The 17,423-nt window shown below is 40.7% G+C and overlaps 1 protein-coding gene across 1 annotated transcript in view; it reads right to left on the bottom strand.

Moving 5' to 3' along the window:
* The window catches only part of HTRA2 (HtrA serine peptidase 2), a 578,743-nt gene that overhangs the window by 405,193 nt on the left and 156,127 nt on the right, over window positions 1-17,423 (bottom strand). The window contains exon 4 of the mRNA XM_044063975.1: window positions 15,608-15,640. Coding sequence (XP_043919910.1) covers window positions 15,608-15,640 — 33 coding nt within the window. The remainder of the gene's footprint in view (window positions 1-15,607; window positions 15,641-17,423) is intronic.

Raw genomic sequence — 17,423 nt, 5'->3', positions numbered from 1 at the left:
ACAGGCAGCTGACTGTAACCTTTTTTTTGTCCAGCTTGGTGAGTGGGACATAGATGTGTCTCACTATGGAGTTGCCTATGACCAAAACATTTGGTTTAGATGTACTTTGCTTTAGAGGTTTGTTTGGTGTGACACTTGTGCTTGTGGTCTTATGTGTATTGAGCACTGTAGGTATTGTATTAGGTGTAGCATGTTTGTGTTTTGGAGGTCTCTAGTGGTTAGGTAAATTTATGGTGAGTACCTCTGCATATGATGGTTTACGTGTGATTTATGCAGGAGTTGTAGTATGTGGGTTGACAACCTGTTTAGTGCCCTGTTCTGTCAACGAGACAGCAAGGATTAAAATTCTTAGGGTATATGCATCTCTCACAAATTGAGCTTAAGTGGTTTAGGAGTAGTGGATTGTCAGTGTAAATGAAGCAATTTTTACACTGCTTCAGAATACCCATATCAATCAGGCTGGCAGCAGAAACGGAGGGCAACTGACCATCCATAATACTAGGTGTAAATCTGCTTACTTTAATGAGGAAGGACGTGGTTTAATTGGGGGCTTAATGCTGGGTCTATACTAATGTGTCTCTCAAGGAGTATGAGACTGTTCGGGATTAGAAGTGGAAAGTGCTGTAGAAAAGCCCAGGTGAGGTGGTCTCTGAACAGCTAAGCACAATTTAAGTGACTCCTCAGCTGGAACAGCTTCTAAGAGAAAATAAATCTACTTTAGCATTCGCATCTATAACCGCCAATGGTTACCTCCACTGTGTGGTGCTGCACGAAGGTGTGCTATGTGCAAACAGATACCTCACATTGCTCAGATGAAGACAGTAGAGCAGTGGTTGGTCGCCAAACTCTGTGGAACTGTGTTAAAACAGGTGCAAATGCAGGGCTTATGAAGCAACTGTGAGAACTCCTTTTTTATAATAAGCAATTTTCAAACAAGTTGGCCAATGGAAATGCTCAATACTGAACCTTCTTCCAACAATCTCCAACTCTGGTGGGTCCTTTGCTACACTCTTATGCAACAAGGGTGCATGGGGCCTTCTTAATGTAAGATGCCTGGTTTTACTGCCCAAATACTAAACAGTCTAGATTCAGCAAATATAAATCTAGCCTATGTTAAAAAATACACAAGTACTAGAAAATACAAAGTGCAGGAAAAATAGTCTCAAACAGCAATCAGTGAAACAGCAAAACAGTTAAAATGGCTAAATAACAGTTAAAAGTAGGTGGCAATTCAGCAATACAAAGTTTAAAAATGCAATACAGTGAACAAAAATACTTATTTTTCTATAGATTTCAAAGGATGCCTTGGACTTCGTTTGGATTCACTCCCACTGTTAGAAAGGTGTAAATTCCTTAAGATTCTGCTTGGCATTTTATTAGCAAAACAATTTTAAAAAGCTTTTGCTCCAGAAACTAAAGGCTTGGAATGTGTTGTAAATGTAATTAATGACTTATTTGTGTAGGGATTAGGCACAAGACGTAGAAGACAAAATACTACTGAAGTTGCTAAACAGACAGCAAAATTTCAATATAAATAAAAGCAAATGTATTTTTTAGGTATTCTGGTTTCTTCTTACCTATTTTTTTATTTTTATTTATTTTACATGTGTTTGTTTGTTACATGTGAAAGTCTGACTGGACACAAGTCCTTTTTCAGCAGAGGCCCAGAGAGGAAAGCTCCACATACAACAATATTCATTCAAAATCTGTTACAAACATCATTGATAGTAGACAGGATGGTGAACACCACTGAAAATATATATCAGCAGTCAAGTTGGTGAGCTATGTGATGTTACAAATGAGTAATACATATAACACATGATGTAATTTCAATACAAAACAGTATACATAAAATTACAACTTATGTACAACTCATCAGAAATCAAAAGTTGAAAAAATGAAATTAGTTGGTTTGATTAAAAAGTAGCGAAGAGGGAAAAGAAGGAAGGAGGAGGGAATGAGTTAGAAGAATTGTTGAGGAACGGAGTGGTGACAATAAGTGTTGGTGGGGAGGTGTGAGAGAGCATAGCAGACAGAAACATACAGTTAGTGGAGTGGCACCTGTAAATTATCTATAGATTTGTGCAAGGTGTTAGTGTGACTTGGAAGAGAGGCCTTGCAATTTACTTCAATCATTACTTGCCTAGTAAATCTGTTGATGCTGCTGACTGTTCATGGGGTCCTTATGGAAGTCAAATGCAACTCGAAAGAAACAGATGGAATGACAGTAAGACCAATATGTTTAAATGACAGCAAATGTAAGACAAGAGAGTGTCAAGACCCTGAATATATTTGTTATTAGCCAATGATTTTCTGTGATACTTATCTAAGCTACTATCAGTACACCAAAAGAAGTTTTACTGTAACTGTATTTAATGATGTCTTGGCTCACACATCTTCATAGGTACAAATTTGACAATCTGCAACACATGGTTTAAATTTTGATGTCAGAGGCACAAACTTGATGAAGAAAAGTTAGACAAGCTACGAAAATGTCAAGATCATAAGACAAACAATTAGGTATTTGAATAAATGCTGCTACATCTTCACTAACATAGCTTGGGAGGGGTGAGAAGGGCAACAGCCATGGATACAAAATGCTGAGGGGTGCAATCAGCCAATCCCAATCAATGTAATACAGGCTTTTAAAATACTGGTATTGCATTTGAGATTAAACCTGAGCACTCTAATGTTCCATGTGTGGTCTAAACTGTAGTAACTGCTTGCTACATTGTAGCCAATAGTTTGCTACTGTTTAAAAGAAATCTTTTATTTTTTTTAATAAAACCTCAGCTCCATGCAGGCAAGGTATACACTGTAGCAACTGTTTGCTGCAGTTTAAAAGATTTTTTTCTTAACTAAAACATGAGAGGTACTCCATGCAGGCAGGTATAAAATGCAACAAACAGTTTTCTACAGTTTAAAAGAACCTCTTGTGTTAGATGCGACATGGGATATATGCAAATTACCCTTTAAGGACATCAGGTGTTTAAATAGTAATTCTGAATGGCCATGACTTTTTAAGTCTATTTATGGACAAAATCAGGCCAAAAAAGCCAACCCCCACTAGCTGTGGAGATGCATGTTTCTTCCTTCTTATGACATTATCAACACAGCACAAGGGGAATGTTTGGCTAACATTTGTTAGGGTTGTCATACTCAACTGATATCCATAAACCATAGGGTGACTGCAAAATATCCCAGCAAAATAAAAAGGTCACACAGAAAAAAAACAATCAGTTAATAAACACAAAAAGAAAAACCTAGCAAAACTAGACTTTCCACTGTGCGATTCCTTAAATCTCTTGTTTTAGAGGAGACGTGGGAAATATGCAAATTACCCTTTAAGGACATCAGGTGTTTCAGCTAAATGGCAGTTCTGAATGTCCATGACTTTTTCTTTTAAGTCTATTTATGGACAAAATTAGGCCAAAAAAGCCAAACCCCCACTAGCTGTGGACATGCATGTTTCTGCCTTTTTACTCATTGTTTTAGTTTGCTAGTTGTGATATTTTGCAGTCATCCTATGGTTTATGAATAACAGTTGGATACGACAACCCTGTGTTTCCAAATGTTAGCCAGACACTCCACTTATGCTGTGCTGATGCCATATGAAGGCAGAAACATGCATGTCCACAGCTAGTAGGGTTTGTTTTTTTTTTGGCCTGATTTTGTCTATAAATAGACTTAAAAAGTCATGGACATTCAGAATTGCCATTTAGCTGAAACACCTGATGTCCTTAAAGGGTAATTTGCATATATCCCACGGCTCCTCTAAAACAAGAGGTTTAAGGAATCACACAGTGAAAAGTCTAGTTTTGCTAGGTTTTTCTGTGTGTGTGTTAACTGATTGCTTTTTCTGTGTGACCTTTTTACTCATTGTTTTACAGTTTAAAAGAGGGATTTTTTTAAAAATAAAATAAGCATGTGCAAGGAGGGTTGGGGCAGAGGGCACAGAAACAGGACCTGAATGGCTGGGGCTGGAGGGAGGAATGTGTGTGTGTGTGTGTGTCATACATCTGGCCACCTGGTTGGTGCGTCAGTAAAAGGAATGTTCATTTTTTTTTTTTTTTTTTTGCCAGGGGTGTGTGCGACGGGGTACAGAACTAACTGTAATAAGCCAATCACTTATGGTTTACTACAGTGATCATACCTCTCAACTGTCCAGACTTTCGAAGAACGTACAGATTTTTGGCTCATATTTTTGGTCTGTTCCAAATAAAATTTGTGGTTTTCTGGCAAATCAGTGGAATGATTAATGACATACATTTGAGTTTCATGATTCCAGTCCTTCAGGAAATGCATGGTAAAACAAACCCTGTTACTCTTGCAACTTTTTAAGTTTATAAGAACAGTATTTAAAATGTGCCCCTATTTTTGGGCCTTTGTCCCCCCATTTTGTTGGGCTTTGTCCAGATTTCCTGCACTAAGAAGTTGAGAGGTATGACAGTAAAGTGTGCTTTAGGGGGTGGGGTGCTGTTCATAGCACCAACTAGGGCACTAATTGAACCAGTTACACTTGTGAATATCTTACAAACTCTGTATCTAACATACTGAGATAGCTACACATTTTAAGAAACTGTTAGATATAGCCTGAAACAGAGAGATAAAAATGAATAGATTTCTGAACTGCTCAAAAAAAATAGCTACAAATGTTCCAACTTCAAGTATTATGATAATAACCCAGCTGTGTAGTCAGATGCTAGTAAGAATGGTACAACAGCTATGACATTAAAAGAATCAATGGCACTACAGATACACAAAACAAGTTGTGTACTTACCCTAACAATAGAGCTGTGTTTGTCTCAGTCTGGTTCAACCTATGCAGTTATTGGATTCAATGCCGACCAAATCTTTCAGATTTCAATTTGATGGGTTCAGCCTCACCTATCCATAATCCCCCTCTCCTCAACTGACTCCTCAGACTGTGTGCACCCCCATCTAATAAAAAGCTCTAAACTACATTTCTCCCATAAAGGAGGAGGAGAAAGGACTCCAAGAACAAAGGACAATGACCCACCCCATTCAGTCATCTTAGACAGGGGCAGAGAGGGGGTGAAGCAGACAGAGACAGACAACATGGATCTATCATTACGATACATACATAACTTTCATATAAGATGATGTCTCTTCCATCTGACTTCAATCTACCGGTCAGAGTCCCCAACCACAAAAAAAATCCTTGAGAGAAACTAAGGAAGGCTATTCCACAACACAGTGAAGCCAAAGGAAGCCCTGGATCTGGACTAAATATCCATCTTTTAGTGAGAAACAAAGGTGTGATGGCCCATCCAAGCAGGAGCTGCACAGACCTCATCCAAGGATGTACTGGAAAAGAAAGGCTATAGCCATAGCTCTAGTGCAGTGACCCTTAGGTTTGCGGCAGGATCTTGCCTCCCAAGGCATAACCAAAAGAAATACAGTCCAACAGCCACCTGGATAAAGTCACTTTTGACACAGGTGTGCCCAATCTGGATCTCAAAAAGGAAACAAACAGCTGGCTGGATTTTTTAAAGGTCTTAGCCCTGTCCAGGTAAAACCTCAATTATCTATGCACATCCAAGCAATGCAATAATAATCCACTCGGTTTGAAAAACTGGAGAAAAACACAGGAAGGTGAATAAACCTATTCAGATTACTGTCAGAGGCTACCTTGGGCAGAAAAGAAGTATTAGTGCGGAGAAAAACCCTATCGTTATGAAACAGCAGGCATGGAGGAGAGAATCAAGAGCTTGTAGCTATGAAACGCTCCTAGCCAAGATAACAGCCACCAACGTTTTCCAACATAACAACTTCAAGTCTAAAGTATCAGAACGTTCAAAAGGAAGGACTTGCAACACGAAAGGAAAATCCCAGGGAGAAACTGCATCCTGAACAGAAGGGTACAACAAAAATGCACCTTTGGAAATTTTCAGAACAGCCAGGAGAATACTTTCCCTACCAACATGAAAATTAGAAAGAGCTGCCACTTGTACCTTAACCTTGCAAAAACTAAAGCCTGAATTAAACTCAAGAAGAAACTCTAGAACCAACTCTAAAGGAGCGGAAAAGGGAATGGCACCTCAAGATTCCGCCCCCATAGAAAAAGTTTCCATTTACTGGAATACACATTCCTGTTGGACAGTGTTGTGCACATATAGTCCTCATCCCAAAAGCTATCAGGCAGCTTGGGATCCCTGGCTATCAAGGGAACTGGAGAAACCATGTGGTTAGCTTGAGGACTGCAGACTGGGAAGATCCAAACCTGCTAGATGAGATGCAAGAGTCAGAATGAGATCCAGACCCCAAGGGGGGAACAGCAGAATAGGCCACAGAAAGGGGATCCATATCTGACAAGGTCAGAAAGGAGCTATGAGAATCACTGTCGCTCAGCAATGGGCTGCTTTCTGGAGAAATTGGACAATCAGAGGAACTGGGGTACAAGTGTACATGAGTCCCAGGGCCAATCATACACAGGACTGTTTGCGGGTGAGTGCCTCTGGGGGGGACTAAGGTGTAAAAGCTGCTGCATTTGATGCTGGAACGGGAGGCAAACAGGCCACAACACGAAGTGCCCCAGCTCTGAAAGATCAAAGCTGCCATTCTCAAATTCAAAGACCACTCATGAAAAAGAACATTCCTGCACTAACTGGCTGCCAGAATGTTAGACTTTCCCAGGATGTATGTTGCAAAGTACAGTTTTGTACCTACCATAAATGTAGATGTCCGATAGATATGCAACTGCAGTCCTTACAAATGGGTTGTCCTGCCTCAGGCAGCCCTTCGGTCGGCCGGATTCCAAAGTCTGGGTCCGGCATCAGCTGATGTCGCCTCCTCCCCGACGTCAGAGCGGCTGGGGTATAAAAGCATCAGCCGACGCCATCTTCTTCAGTGTTTCTTGCCCCAGATGCCAGGTGCCCTCCAAGGAAGGCTAAATTTAGTGAATGGATAAAAAATTCCAGACATGCAAAACAGTAATAAACAGATACACCATAACAGATATCCCCAGCTAATATGAAAAGGGGTGAGTGGACCCTAAAAAAGAGAATTACAGAGGGGTAGGAGGGAGGGAAAACCTGACTGCAGTTGCATATCTATCGGACATCTACATTTATGGTAGGTACAAAACTGTACTATGTCCTTCAAGAATGCAACTGCAGTCCTTACATATGGGTTGAATACCATAGGCAAGCTGGGGGTGGTAGGATCTAAGATAAAGATGGTGTAGCTAAAATGCCCTGCAGGACTGCAGAAGCAAAGCCTGCTCGGGATCTGGAATATAAAAGCAGGTTGTAATGTTTGGAAAATGTATGCACGGAGCTCCATGTAGCAGCTTCTAGAATGTCCTTTGTAGCCACTCCTCTTAGAAAAGCTGTGGAGGTGGCTGTCACTCTGGTGGAATGTGGCCTGATATTGGCTGGCACACCTTTTCCATGGAAAGAGTAGCAGAATCTGATGCAGTTTCCAATCCATTTTGAAATTGTTTGTTTGGAAATTGCCTTTCCTTGTACTCCAGCAGCGTAAGCCACAAACAACTGGTCAGACTTTCTGTTGGCCTTTGTTCTGTCCAAGTAGTAGCGCAATTGCCTGTGTATGTCCAAAGTGTGCAGCAGCTTTTCTCCTTTATTTTGAGGATTGGGAAAGAAGGTAGGCAAGTGAATTGCTTGATTTAGAGACACCCTGGATATCACTTTTGGCATGAATGAAGGATTGGTTCTTAGAGAGACTCTGTCCTGATGGAAAATGAGAAATGGAGGTACTGCCATGAGGGCCTGTATTTCCGAAACTCTTCTTGCTGAAGTAATTGCCAACAGGAAAACTGTTTTCCAGGAGAGAAATTGCAATTCTGAAGATGCTGCTGGCTCAAAAGGAGGAAGAGTTAATTTTTCCAAGACAAAGTTGAGGTCCCATGCAGGCACTGGTGGTCTTCTTGGAGGTTTAATATTCTTTATCCCTCTTAGAAACTGTCTTAGCAAAGGATGTGAAAACACAGGTGGATCACAGTTGTATTTTGCTGAAATTGCTGAAGCGTGTATTTTTATGGAAGAATATGGAAGTCCATTGTGAAGCATTTCTGCCAAGTATTCTAGTATCTGTGGGATGCTCATTACTGATGCATCCTGACCCTTGCTGGCAGTCCAGATGTTGAATCTCTTCCATTTGGCTGAATAAGTTTTTCTGGTGGAAGGTCTGCGTGCTTCCAGTAAGATCTCTTGAACTTTTTTGGAGAGAGAGATATGGGGAGAAGTCATGGAACTCTCCAAGCTGTCAGTTGCAATGTTTGCAGGTTGGGATGAACAGTCCTGTAATTGTGCTGAGTTATAAGCAGAGGCCATTGAGGCAGGTGCCATGGCTTGGTGCGAGTTATGCTCCTTAGTAATGGATACCAGTGCTGTCTTGGCCAGTCTGGAGCTATCAAAATGCCTTTCGGTTGTTCTGCTTTGATCTTCAGTAATACCTTGGTCATTAATGGTAGAGGTGGAAATGCATAGATTGTTAGAGAATTCCAGCTGAAGGAGAGAGCATCCATTCTCCAGGCTTGAGGATGGTGTGTCCTTGAGCAGAACTTCTTCAGATGATGATTGAGGTGTGAGGCAATTAGATCTATGTCCGGCCTTCCCCATGCATGAGTTATTTGTGAAAAAATGTCTGGATGCAACATCCATTCGTGCGGGTCCACAATGTTTCTGCTTAGACTGTCCACCAGAACATTGTCCTTGCCTGGGACAAACTGGGATTGCAACTGTATGTTCAGTTTCAGGGACTTTTCCCAAAGAGTCATTGTTAGTCTGCAGAGGGGATAAGAATGGGTACCTCCTTGCTTGTTTATGTACCACATAACAGTGGTGTTGTCTGTCTTTATTAGCAGATGGCCTTGCTGAAGAAATTTTCCGAAGGCCTCGATTGCATGAATCACTGCCAACATCTCTTTTTGATTGATGTGCAGATGCAATTCTTGGGGTGTCCATTGCCCTTGAATGCATCTGCCCTCCATGTGCGCCCCCCATCCATGATCTGAGGTGTCTGATGTAATGGTTTGGCTTGCTTGAGGTTTGTTGAAAGACATGCCTTTGTTTAGCTGGCTGGCTTGTGCCCACCACAAAAATTCCTTTTGTAGACATGGAATGAGTGGAATAATTGCTTCCAAGTTGTGGCTGCGCTGAGACCATAAACTTTTTAGGTACCATTGTAGTTTTTCTCATGTGTAGTCTCGCCAGTGGAATCAGAAGAATGCAAGATGCCATGAAACCCAGGGCCTGCAGGATTTCCTTGCAGTCATCTGGGTGTGCTTTGCTAGGCTTTTGAAGTAATCTGGTAATTGTTCTTGTTTTTCTTCTGTGAGGAAAGCCATTTGTGAGTTTGTGTCCAGTTTGGCTCCTAGAAAAATTATTTGTTGAGTATTATGAACCAAATCCTGCAAGGCCTTTCTATCTAAAGGTTCAGGAGAGGTTAACTTTTTCTGCAAATCATCCATCAAGAAATCCTGATACTGAAACATATGAAAAAGGCAGTTAAGTGCCCTCATGGCAAGGGTGGATGAGGTATAAACTTTTTTACCCCACCTCTCCAGGGACCTAGATTCCCTGTCTGCGGGCAAAGGATTTTTGGCCGTGGAAGTGGCCACTCCTTTGGGCCCCTGAGAAATAGTTTCTAGATCAACAGAGTGGGCTTAAAGAGATGTTTATGAGTTTCAGGAACCCTGTAATATCTGTCTGGCTTGACAGGAGCAGGAGGGAGAGAATCAGGAGAAGTACTGGAGTCTGAGAACACATCATCCAATACATCTAACACTGGGGGAATAGCTAAAGGCCTGTGCTGGGGTAACTTAAGGAAGGTCCTAAGCCTTTTCCTGGAGTCGGAGAAATCCTGGCCCTGCCACTGAAAATGCTCTCTCATGGAATGGAGAATTTCCCCGAAAGAAATATCCTCAGGAGGAGAGGCAGAGGGAATGGATTCATCAGCATCAGAATCCTCGTAGGCCGGGAAGGATTCTTCCTGGGAGTCTGAAAGGCCTGACTCACCAGAGGCTTCATCTGAGGAAAGGGTATCTGCCTGCTCAACCCTAGGCCTTTTGCTTGAAGGCGGCTGAGAACCTCTGTCTGGATGAGCCTGAGAACCCCTAATTAAAGAAATTAGATCTGCAGCTAAAGTCATGATCTGTTTATCAGAAGTGGGACCCTGTGAAAAAGACTTAGGAGGGTGTGACTTAGCCTGGCTGGCAGCCTTAGCACGTGTGTAGGCCTTGATAGACATAGACACAGGAGGCCTAGCTGCCCCACGTGCTGGAGTAACTTGGTCTGGTATGGTGTGAGGCAAATCTTGGGCTTCGGTTTCAGGAGGAAAATCAAAAATCGGCACCGGGGTAGCCTCCGGGACCGAAGTGTGCGGTAAAGCGGTGTCGTCGGCCTGGAGCGGTAAAATTACCGCCTCCGAAGAGACCAATGCACTCGCAGTAGGCTTTAGCGTGGTGTCGGTGGAAGTCGCGGGCCGCGAATGTCGGTCCCGGTCCTTCCGTTTTTTGGAAGTTTGTGCTGTCGGTTGATCCGACGGCATGATATAGGAGTAATTTTCCCCAAAAAAGTCTTCAGCAAATTCTGCCCGGCGCCTAAGTGTGCGCTTATTAAAGCAAGCACAGGCAGCACAGGCCGAGACGTCGTGGTCTGGGCCGAGGCAGGGAAGGCAGTAAGAATGGAAGTCCTTATGAGGTATTTGTTTACCACAAGACAAGCAATTATTAACTTTTGCAGTTTTATCTGACATCGGCTGAGGCAAGAAAAGGTTCCCCAACGGGGTACTTAGCTTTTTGATGACTTCGGATCTGAAAACACAGGAGCTGGCCGACCGGCACTTGCGAACAGCTTCTGCTTCGGGCACCACGCGGCAAGAAAGACTGGAGAAGATGGCGTCGGCTGATGCTTTTATACCCCAGCCGCTCTGATGTCGGGGAGGAGGCGACATCAGCCGACGCCGGACCCAGACTTTGGAATCCGGCCGACCGAAGGGCTGCCTGAGGCAGGACAACCCATATGTAAGGACTGCAGTTGCATTCTTGAAGGACATCCAGAAACTCTTGAGAGAAGACCGCCTACTGCCAAAACCTCCTAGCCTCCTGGCAAAGAGGATAAGAACAGGCTCCCCCTTGTTTGCTCAGATACCAGGCAAACATACTGACCATCTGTACTGAAATCGCATATGAAAAAAGTATGCCTTTGGAATAGGACAGGCAGCTGGGACTATATGGAGACTATAAGACTTCTGTCAATATGGAGGGTTAAAAGCCATATGGCAGAAAAAGGAAAGGAAAGAAACACAGTGATGGAGAAGAAAATGATCCAGAGAAGAAAAGAAAAAGGGGTATGCAAACAGTAAACAAGAAGGTGCAGTGGTGGGAAACTGCAGTGAGAAGAAATGAAAAAGCCAAGTGGCAGATGTAGGATGTGGCAGTGCAGAGAGAACAGGAGTAGTCTAGGAGAGAATAAAAGTATAAAAGGAGGTTTGCTAGAAAGAGGACTTCTTTAGCTAAGGTGCACACTGTATAAAGAAGGGAAGAAGGAAAGAACAAATTGAGAAACTAAGAAAGGAAGTAAAATGGTAAAAAAGTGTGGAGGACAGGATATTTTATTTATTTATTTACATTTGTTTACTGGGAAAGTCCGATTGGGCCAGTAGCCCATTTTCAGTGGAGGCCCGGGGAGAAAAACTCCACAGAAAGCCAAGCAAAATATAATAATCAGATAGTACAATAGTATACATACGGGTAAGATGCAGAATACACATCAACTAGTTAGTCTATACAAATAAGTATTCAACATAGTTTTCTAGTATACAGGTTCAAGAAGAAAAACACACAAGCATTTCAGTAAAGATCACTGTGAGAAAAATAAAATTAGTAGTGTACATATTAAATAATAGTTATGAACAAGTGAGATTTTGTATGTATATATTTTTTTTTTTTTAGTAACACTGAGGAGAGGGAGAAAATGAGGTAAGGAGTGGCCAGTGTGAAGAGAGTTATGGATATCTTGTCAGTCAGGTTTGGTACAGCAGCAATGCCAGTTTTTGGATAGATGTTCAAATAGTACTTGTTTAAAATTGGTAGACTCGGGAGTGGTTTGGAGGGTGTGGAGTAGAGAATTCCATAATTTGGTTATTTGATTTGAGAAGAGGGCTTCACGGTGAGTGTTGTTAGTTTTGTTTACTGTGAGAAAGTTTCTGTATGCAGATCTTAGACTTCATGATCATGAGTAGGGAACAACAAGTTCCTTGAGGAATGGCAATTGCCAGGATGGAAGATGATATTGTGTGTGAATTTAAGTTGGTAGAGATGGAGAAGGTTAGAATTTTTGAGCTAATTTAATTTATACAGAGCAATACAATCATGGGTTTAGTGGGGAAGGTTGGCTGCAAAGTGGGCTATTTTGTTGTAGCAAGTTTCCAATTTGCTTAAGTCTGATTTTTTTAAGTTGAGAAAGCATATAGGAGCGTAAAGAGGTGGAAGGTTCTGGACATGGCTAGTCTGGTATTGTCAGTGAGGAATGGCTTGCTTCTGTACAGTGAGCCAAGTCTGACATGAACTTTCTTAATTGTGATGGCTATGTGTTGGCCATATCTGAGTCTGTTGTGGATAGTCACGCTGAGGAGTTTTGTATGCTCAACTGGTTAGATGACTGTGTCGTTTGTTGAGAGAATGGTGAAAGAAGGGGTGGTAGGTGACTGCTGCTGGTAAATAGCATTAACTATGTCTTTTTGAGGTTGAGGATTAGTTGTGATTTACTTAGATATGTTTCGATATCATTAAAAGCTTGTTGGGCTACTATATGGAGGTCTGGTAAGGTATCTGCAGAGTAGATTAAAGTTGGATCATCTGCATACTGAACAACTTTAGCGTGTGTTGTGGATAAGGCTAGATCATTAGAGAAGATTGTGAAAAGAAGGGGCTCTAATATGGATCCTTGGGGGACTCCGACTGAGACAGGCAAAAGTGGTGAGAGTTCAAATTTCCATCGTACTGCTTGTTGTCTGTCAAAAAGATAGCTTAAGAACCAGGACAGGGAAGTCTTTGATAGGTTTAGTGAGGCAAGAGTATTAAGGAGTTTCTGATGGGAGACAGTGTTGAACGCTTTTGGCATGTCAAGGAAGATTGATGCTACTTGCTAGTTTGAATGTCTGAGTTGGTTGATGGTGTCAGAAAAATTAATTACGGCTGTGGTGGTGGTGCTGTGGTCTGAAACCATGTTGGGAGGGAGAGATAAGGTTGTGAGATAGCAGGTACTGTAGTAATTGAGCGTGTATACATTTTTCCAGAATTTTGACACAGGGAGAAAGGATGGCTATGGGTCTGTAATTGTTTAATTCTGTTGATGTTCCTCCTTTATGTAGACCAGTGACATAGGACATTTTTCATAACTGTGGGACATATTGTTCTGCTGTAGACCTGTTTAGCAGAATGGAGATAGGCAGAGCTATGTCTTTAGCTGAAAGTTTGAGGTACTCACTGAGGAGTAGGTCAGCTGCTAAGGAAGAAGGTTTCAGTTTTTCAACATCATTCCTATGGTGTTAGTTGGGACAGTTTTGAGGTCAAAAGAGTTGTTAGTTTCCACATTAGGTGGAAGAGATGGTGGGATGAAATAGTTCCCTGAAACTAAGGAGAGGATGGTGTTTGCAAAGTAAGTGTTGATTTGTGAGCAATACTCACGCTTTGGTTATTGGTTCTGGGGTTGTGGCTTTACCTAGATGGAGGAATGAGTTAACTGCCTGCCAGAACCTTTTGTGATTGTTTTCATATTTGTTTATTATAGATGTAGAATATGGTTTTTTTGTCTAGTTTGAGTTTTTTTTTTTTTTGACTGCAGAGCTGCTGGTATGCTAACAGAGTTTTATTGTCTTTTGTTTTCTGGTACTGAAACCAGGTTTTGTCCCTTAGTTTTTGAAGTCTAATGGTTGCTTTTGATATCTAGGGTAATCTCTTATTTACAATACAACATGTATGAGTTGGTGCTAAGCTATTTAGAATAACTAGAAATGTGTCATTGAAATACATTACAGCCTGGTCGAGTTGGAGATGATGGAGTGGTGTCCAGTTACATTTATTGAGCATGTCTAAGAATGCTTCGTTGAAGAGGTTTTTGTTATTTCGTATGACTTTGTAAACTATGGTTCTGGGTGGGTTGAGCTGATGACGGATTAAGTAGGTAGGTCTATGGTCACTTAAACTATCAGGAAGGCATCCAGAGAGATAGTTGTGGGTGGTACTGTTAATAAGTGACGAGTCTAAGATAGATTCCCTTTTGCTATGTTTATTTGAGCGGGAAACTGGATTGTTTGGGAGAAACCATGTAGATTTATGAAGGTGTGGGATGGGGTGTCACCAGTGTAAGTGTTCCAGTCTAAGCTGAAGTTGCCTGTTGATAATGGTTTCATGGGTGAAGGTTGAGGCTGTCCAGGGTACAAGATCCTCAATGGCAGTGGGAGTATTGCTGGGAGGGATGTAAGTGGCTATTTCAGTAATATTTTTCTTTGAGCTGATTCTGAGCTGTGTTACTAGGACTTAAAAGTTGTTATCATAAGGGTATTTGATGGGTAGGCAGTCTATGCTTAGGTTATCTTTGCAGAAGATTGCAACCCCGTCTCCCTTCTTCCTTATCCTGTCTAACCTGTGTATGAAATAACCTTGTCGGAGTAGGTATGGGTCTCTTGTATGGGGTTTTTGCCAAGTTTCTGTTGCTATAAGAATGTCTGGTGAGTATTATGCAATGACTGCATGAATGTCTGTCATTTTGTTAACTATGGTATGGTATGCAGATGCACAATACAAACAACGGTTTAACGAAAATGGGAAACTGTGCAAAATAAGTCATCTGTACTACACTAGGGATTTACCGTAGCAATGAAAACACATGAAAGATAACAGGCATATCTTGTCATCTGATACTATTCAAATTGTCTTTTTGTTTGCAGCATACATCAAGTTAATAAATACATACTTGTGTACTATTATGATTCTGAGTACACTATCCAAAATGAAACGGATGGATGGTGTTGAAGTTTAAAACCAAAAACTCTCCATTGCAAAACAAATGGCGATTACTACTGAATTAATAAATGAAACATATTTCCAAAAACATTTCATGTTTTTAGTACACATTTTCATTGCATGGTCACTTCATTTACATCACTTGAGTGCATCAATCCAGTTAGCTTGTGATAGTGCCACAGCTCTTTCATTTTTATGTTTTGCAATAAAAAAGATACTGTGCATACTTTCAAAGTGCACCTACTCTTGAATTGTTATTGCACAAATTTAATTTTAACATTTGATTCATTTTAAACTCAAACACTTAGAAGCATTTTATTAAAGTAAGCAAGGAACTTTAAATGAGCTCTGCCAAACATGACTTCTGATAATGCTTGTAAAAATTCCTTTTATCATGCATTTTTACTTAGCTAATAGTAGAAATGCATCCCTTAAATGCTTACTTCATCCTGCTGCATGGAAAGCATACAAACTGCATTCTCAAAGCCTACTTACTACCAAAATACAACTCATTCATCATGGTAAAGCATGCATTTCGGTCTTTAAGAGTCTAAGCACGGAACAAACACCACTAAAGGAAATAAATCTACTTACCAAGTTTATAAGAGGCCCTCCTGAATTACCAAACTGTGAAAGAAAAACAACAAATATAATAAACATGCAAACTACTGAGAAACACAATTGTTTGTTGAAAGCATCTACAACAGTCTCATTATCTGTGCAGTTATAGTTAAATGAAATATGATAAAAAAAAAAAAAAAAAACTCTGAAGAAGAAACATTCCGTCATCTGCTGCTTGAAAAGAACCATGATTTTTTTTCAAATAACGCTGAATCTAAAATGTTTAGACAAGGGGATAACTAAAGATTTTTTATGAAAACAATTCTACAATACTCAACTAATTTCATAATCAGAATTCTGCAATGCCTTGAATAAATATACTTCAGACAGTCTGGGAACTCTCCATGACTGAAGTACTAATTCTTTTCCTTAATGGAATAAAAAACTGAAAGGCAGGTTCAGGCAGACATCACTCTTTAAATAAGGGGCTGGTCCCTGCCACTATATGATATACAAAGATATCAATGCAGGTTTATCATGCCATGGCTACAGTCCACTGCAGACATCGGTCAGCATTGTCCCATGTATACCAGGAGATGCTTAACAAAACAAAATGCCAACCATTTCCTCCCTTGAAATATATATATATGTGTGTGTGTGTGTGTATGTATATGTGTGTGTATATATTTATATATATATATATATATATATATATATATATATATATATATATATATATATACACACACACACACACACACACACACACACACACACATATATGTATATACATACAGCTGGAATTTGATATATCATAACCATCTCAAACACCAGACTACAGAAGTAGAAAGCACAGTTGTTTAAGTAATTTTTTTCATAACAGTAGATATTTGAATTATCACTGCTGCAGTAGCCTAAGCTATACAAGTTGTATCATGCATAGGCCAGCTTCCAAAACTTTAGTGGACCTTCCATGCACCCAAGCAGTTAGTCAGCTCAAGCTGAGATGATTGAAAGTCAGATTTGGCCACAAAGCCTTTCAGAGCTTTCATGCCAAATAAAAGAGGGATACTAAGCCCTGAGAGGCCATGTCTCCACCACAGAATAAAAAGCACACAAAAACAATGGGGGTGGATACAGGGAGTGGCTACTACAGCAGTGACCCTACACAAAAGTGTACCATGTTCATTATGATCACTGCTGCAGTAGCCAAAGTTATATGGGTGGATTATTACAGCTTAAAGTAAGTGGGAGGTGAAAGGGGAGGGGTTCTAGTACAGTCTGTCAGAGACCTGGAGAAGGAATTTGGTTTACAGTACTTTGTAAAAGTATGCCTAGAAAACCAGTAGCTGCTTTTAGAATACTTCGATTCCAACCCTTTTCCAAAAAAAAAAAAACAAAGATGAAGCCAAGGATGTGGCAGAGTGGTACTTGACTAGTTTTGTTGTAGTCGGAGTAACAAAAGGTACTACCATTTGAAAATAGTCTGCTTTGACAAAGTTTGTCACTTCTTACCTTCACAAGAAATTAACTGATCAGAAGTTGTGAAAGACTTTGTTCTGTCAAGATAGTACCGGAGCTCTCTGTGGACATCCAAGGAATGAAGCATCGTTTCTCCTAATTTTTAGGTTTTGGAAAGAAGACAAGGAGATGGATAGACTTTCAAGTATAATGGAAAGATTAGTTCTCAAAGAAACCCTATCTCTGTGGGTTTGACCAACCATATGAGCTTGCATCTCAGACAAGCTTCTTGTACAAGTCAGAGCAATGAGTAAAACTGCTTTCCGTGTTAAGAACTTTAAGTAAGCCTGATAAGTTGGTTGAAATGGAGCAAGTGTTAGATTCTCTA

This window comes from Protopterus annectens, chromosome 2.part2 (genome assembly GCF_019279795.1).
Source record: "Protopterus annectens isolate FY-2018-M chromosome 2.part2, PAN1.0, whole genome shotgun sequence".
Lineage (NCBI taxonomy): Eukaryota > Metazoa > Chordata > Ceratodontiformes > Protopteridae > Protopterus > Protopterus annectens.
The sequence above is the reverse complement of the archived record's forward strand: the minus strand, read 5'-3'. Positions and strand labels throughout refer to the sequence as shown.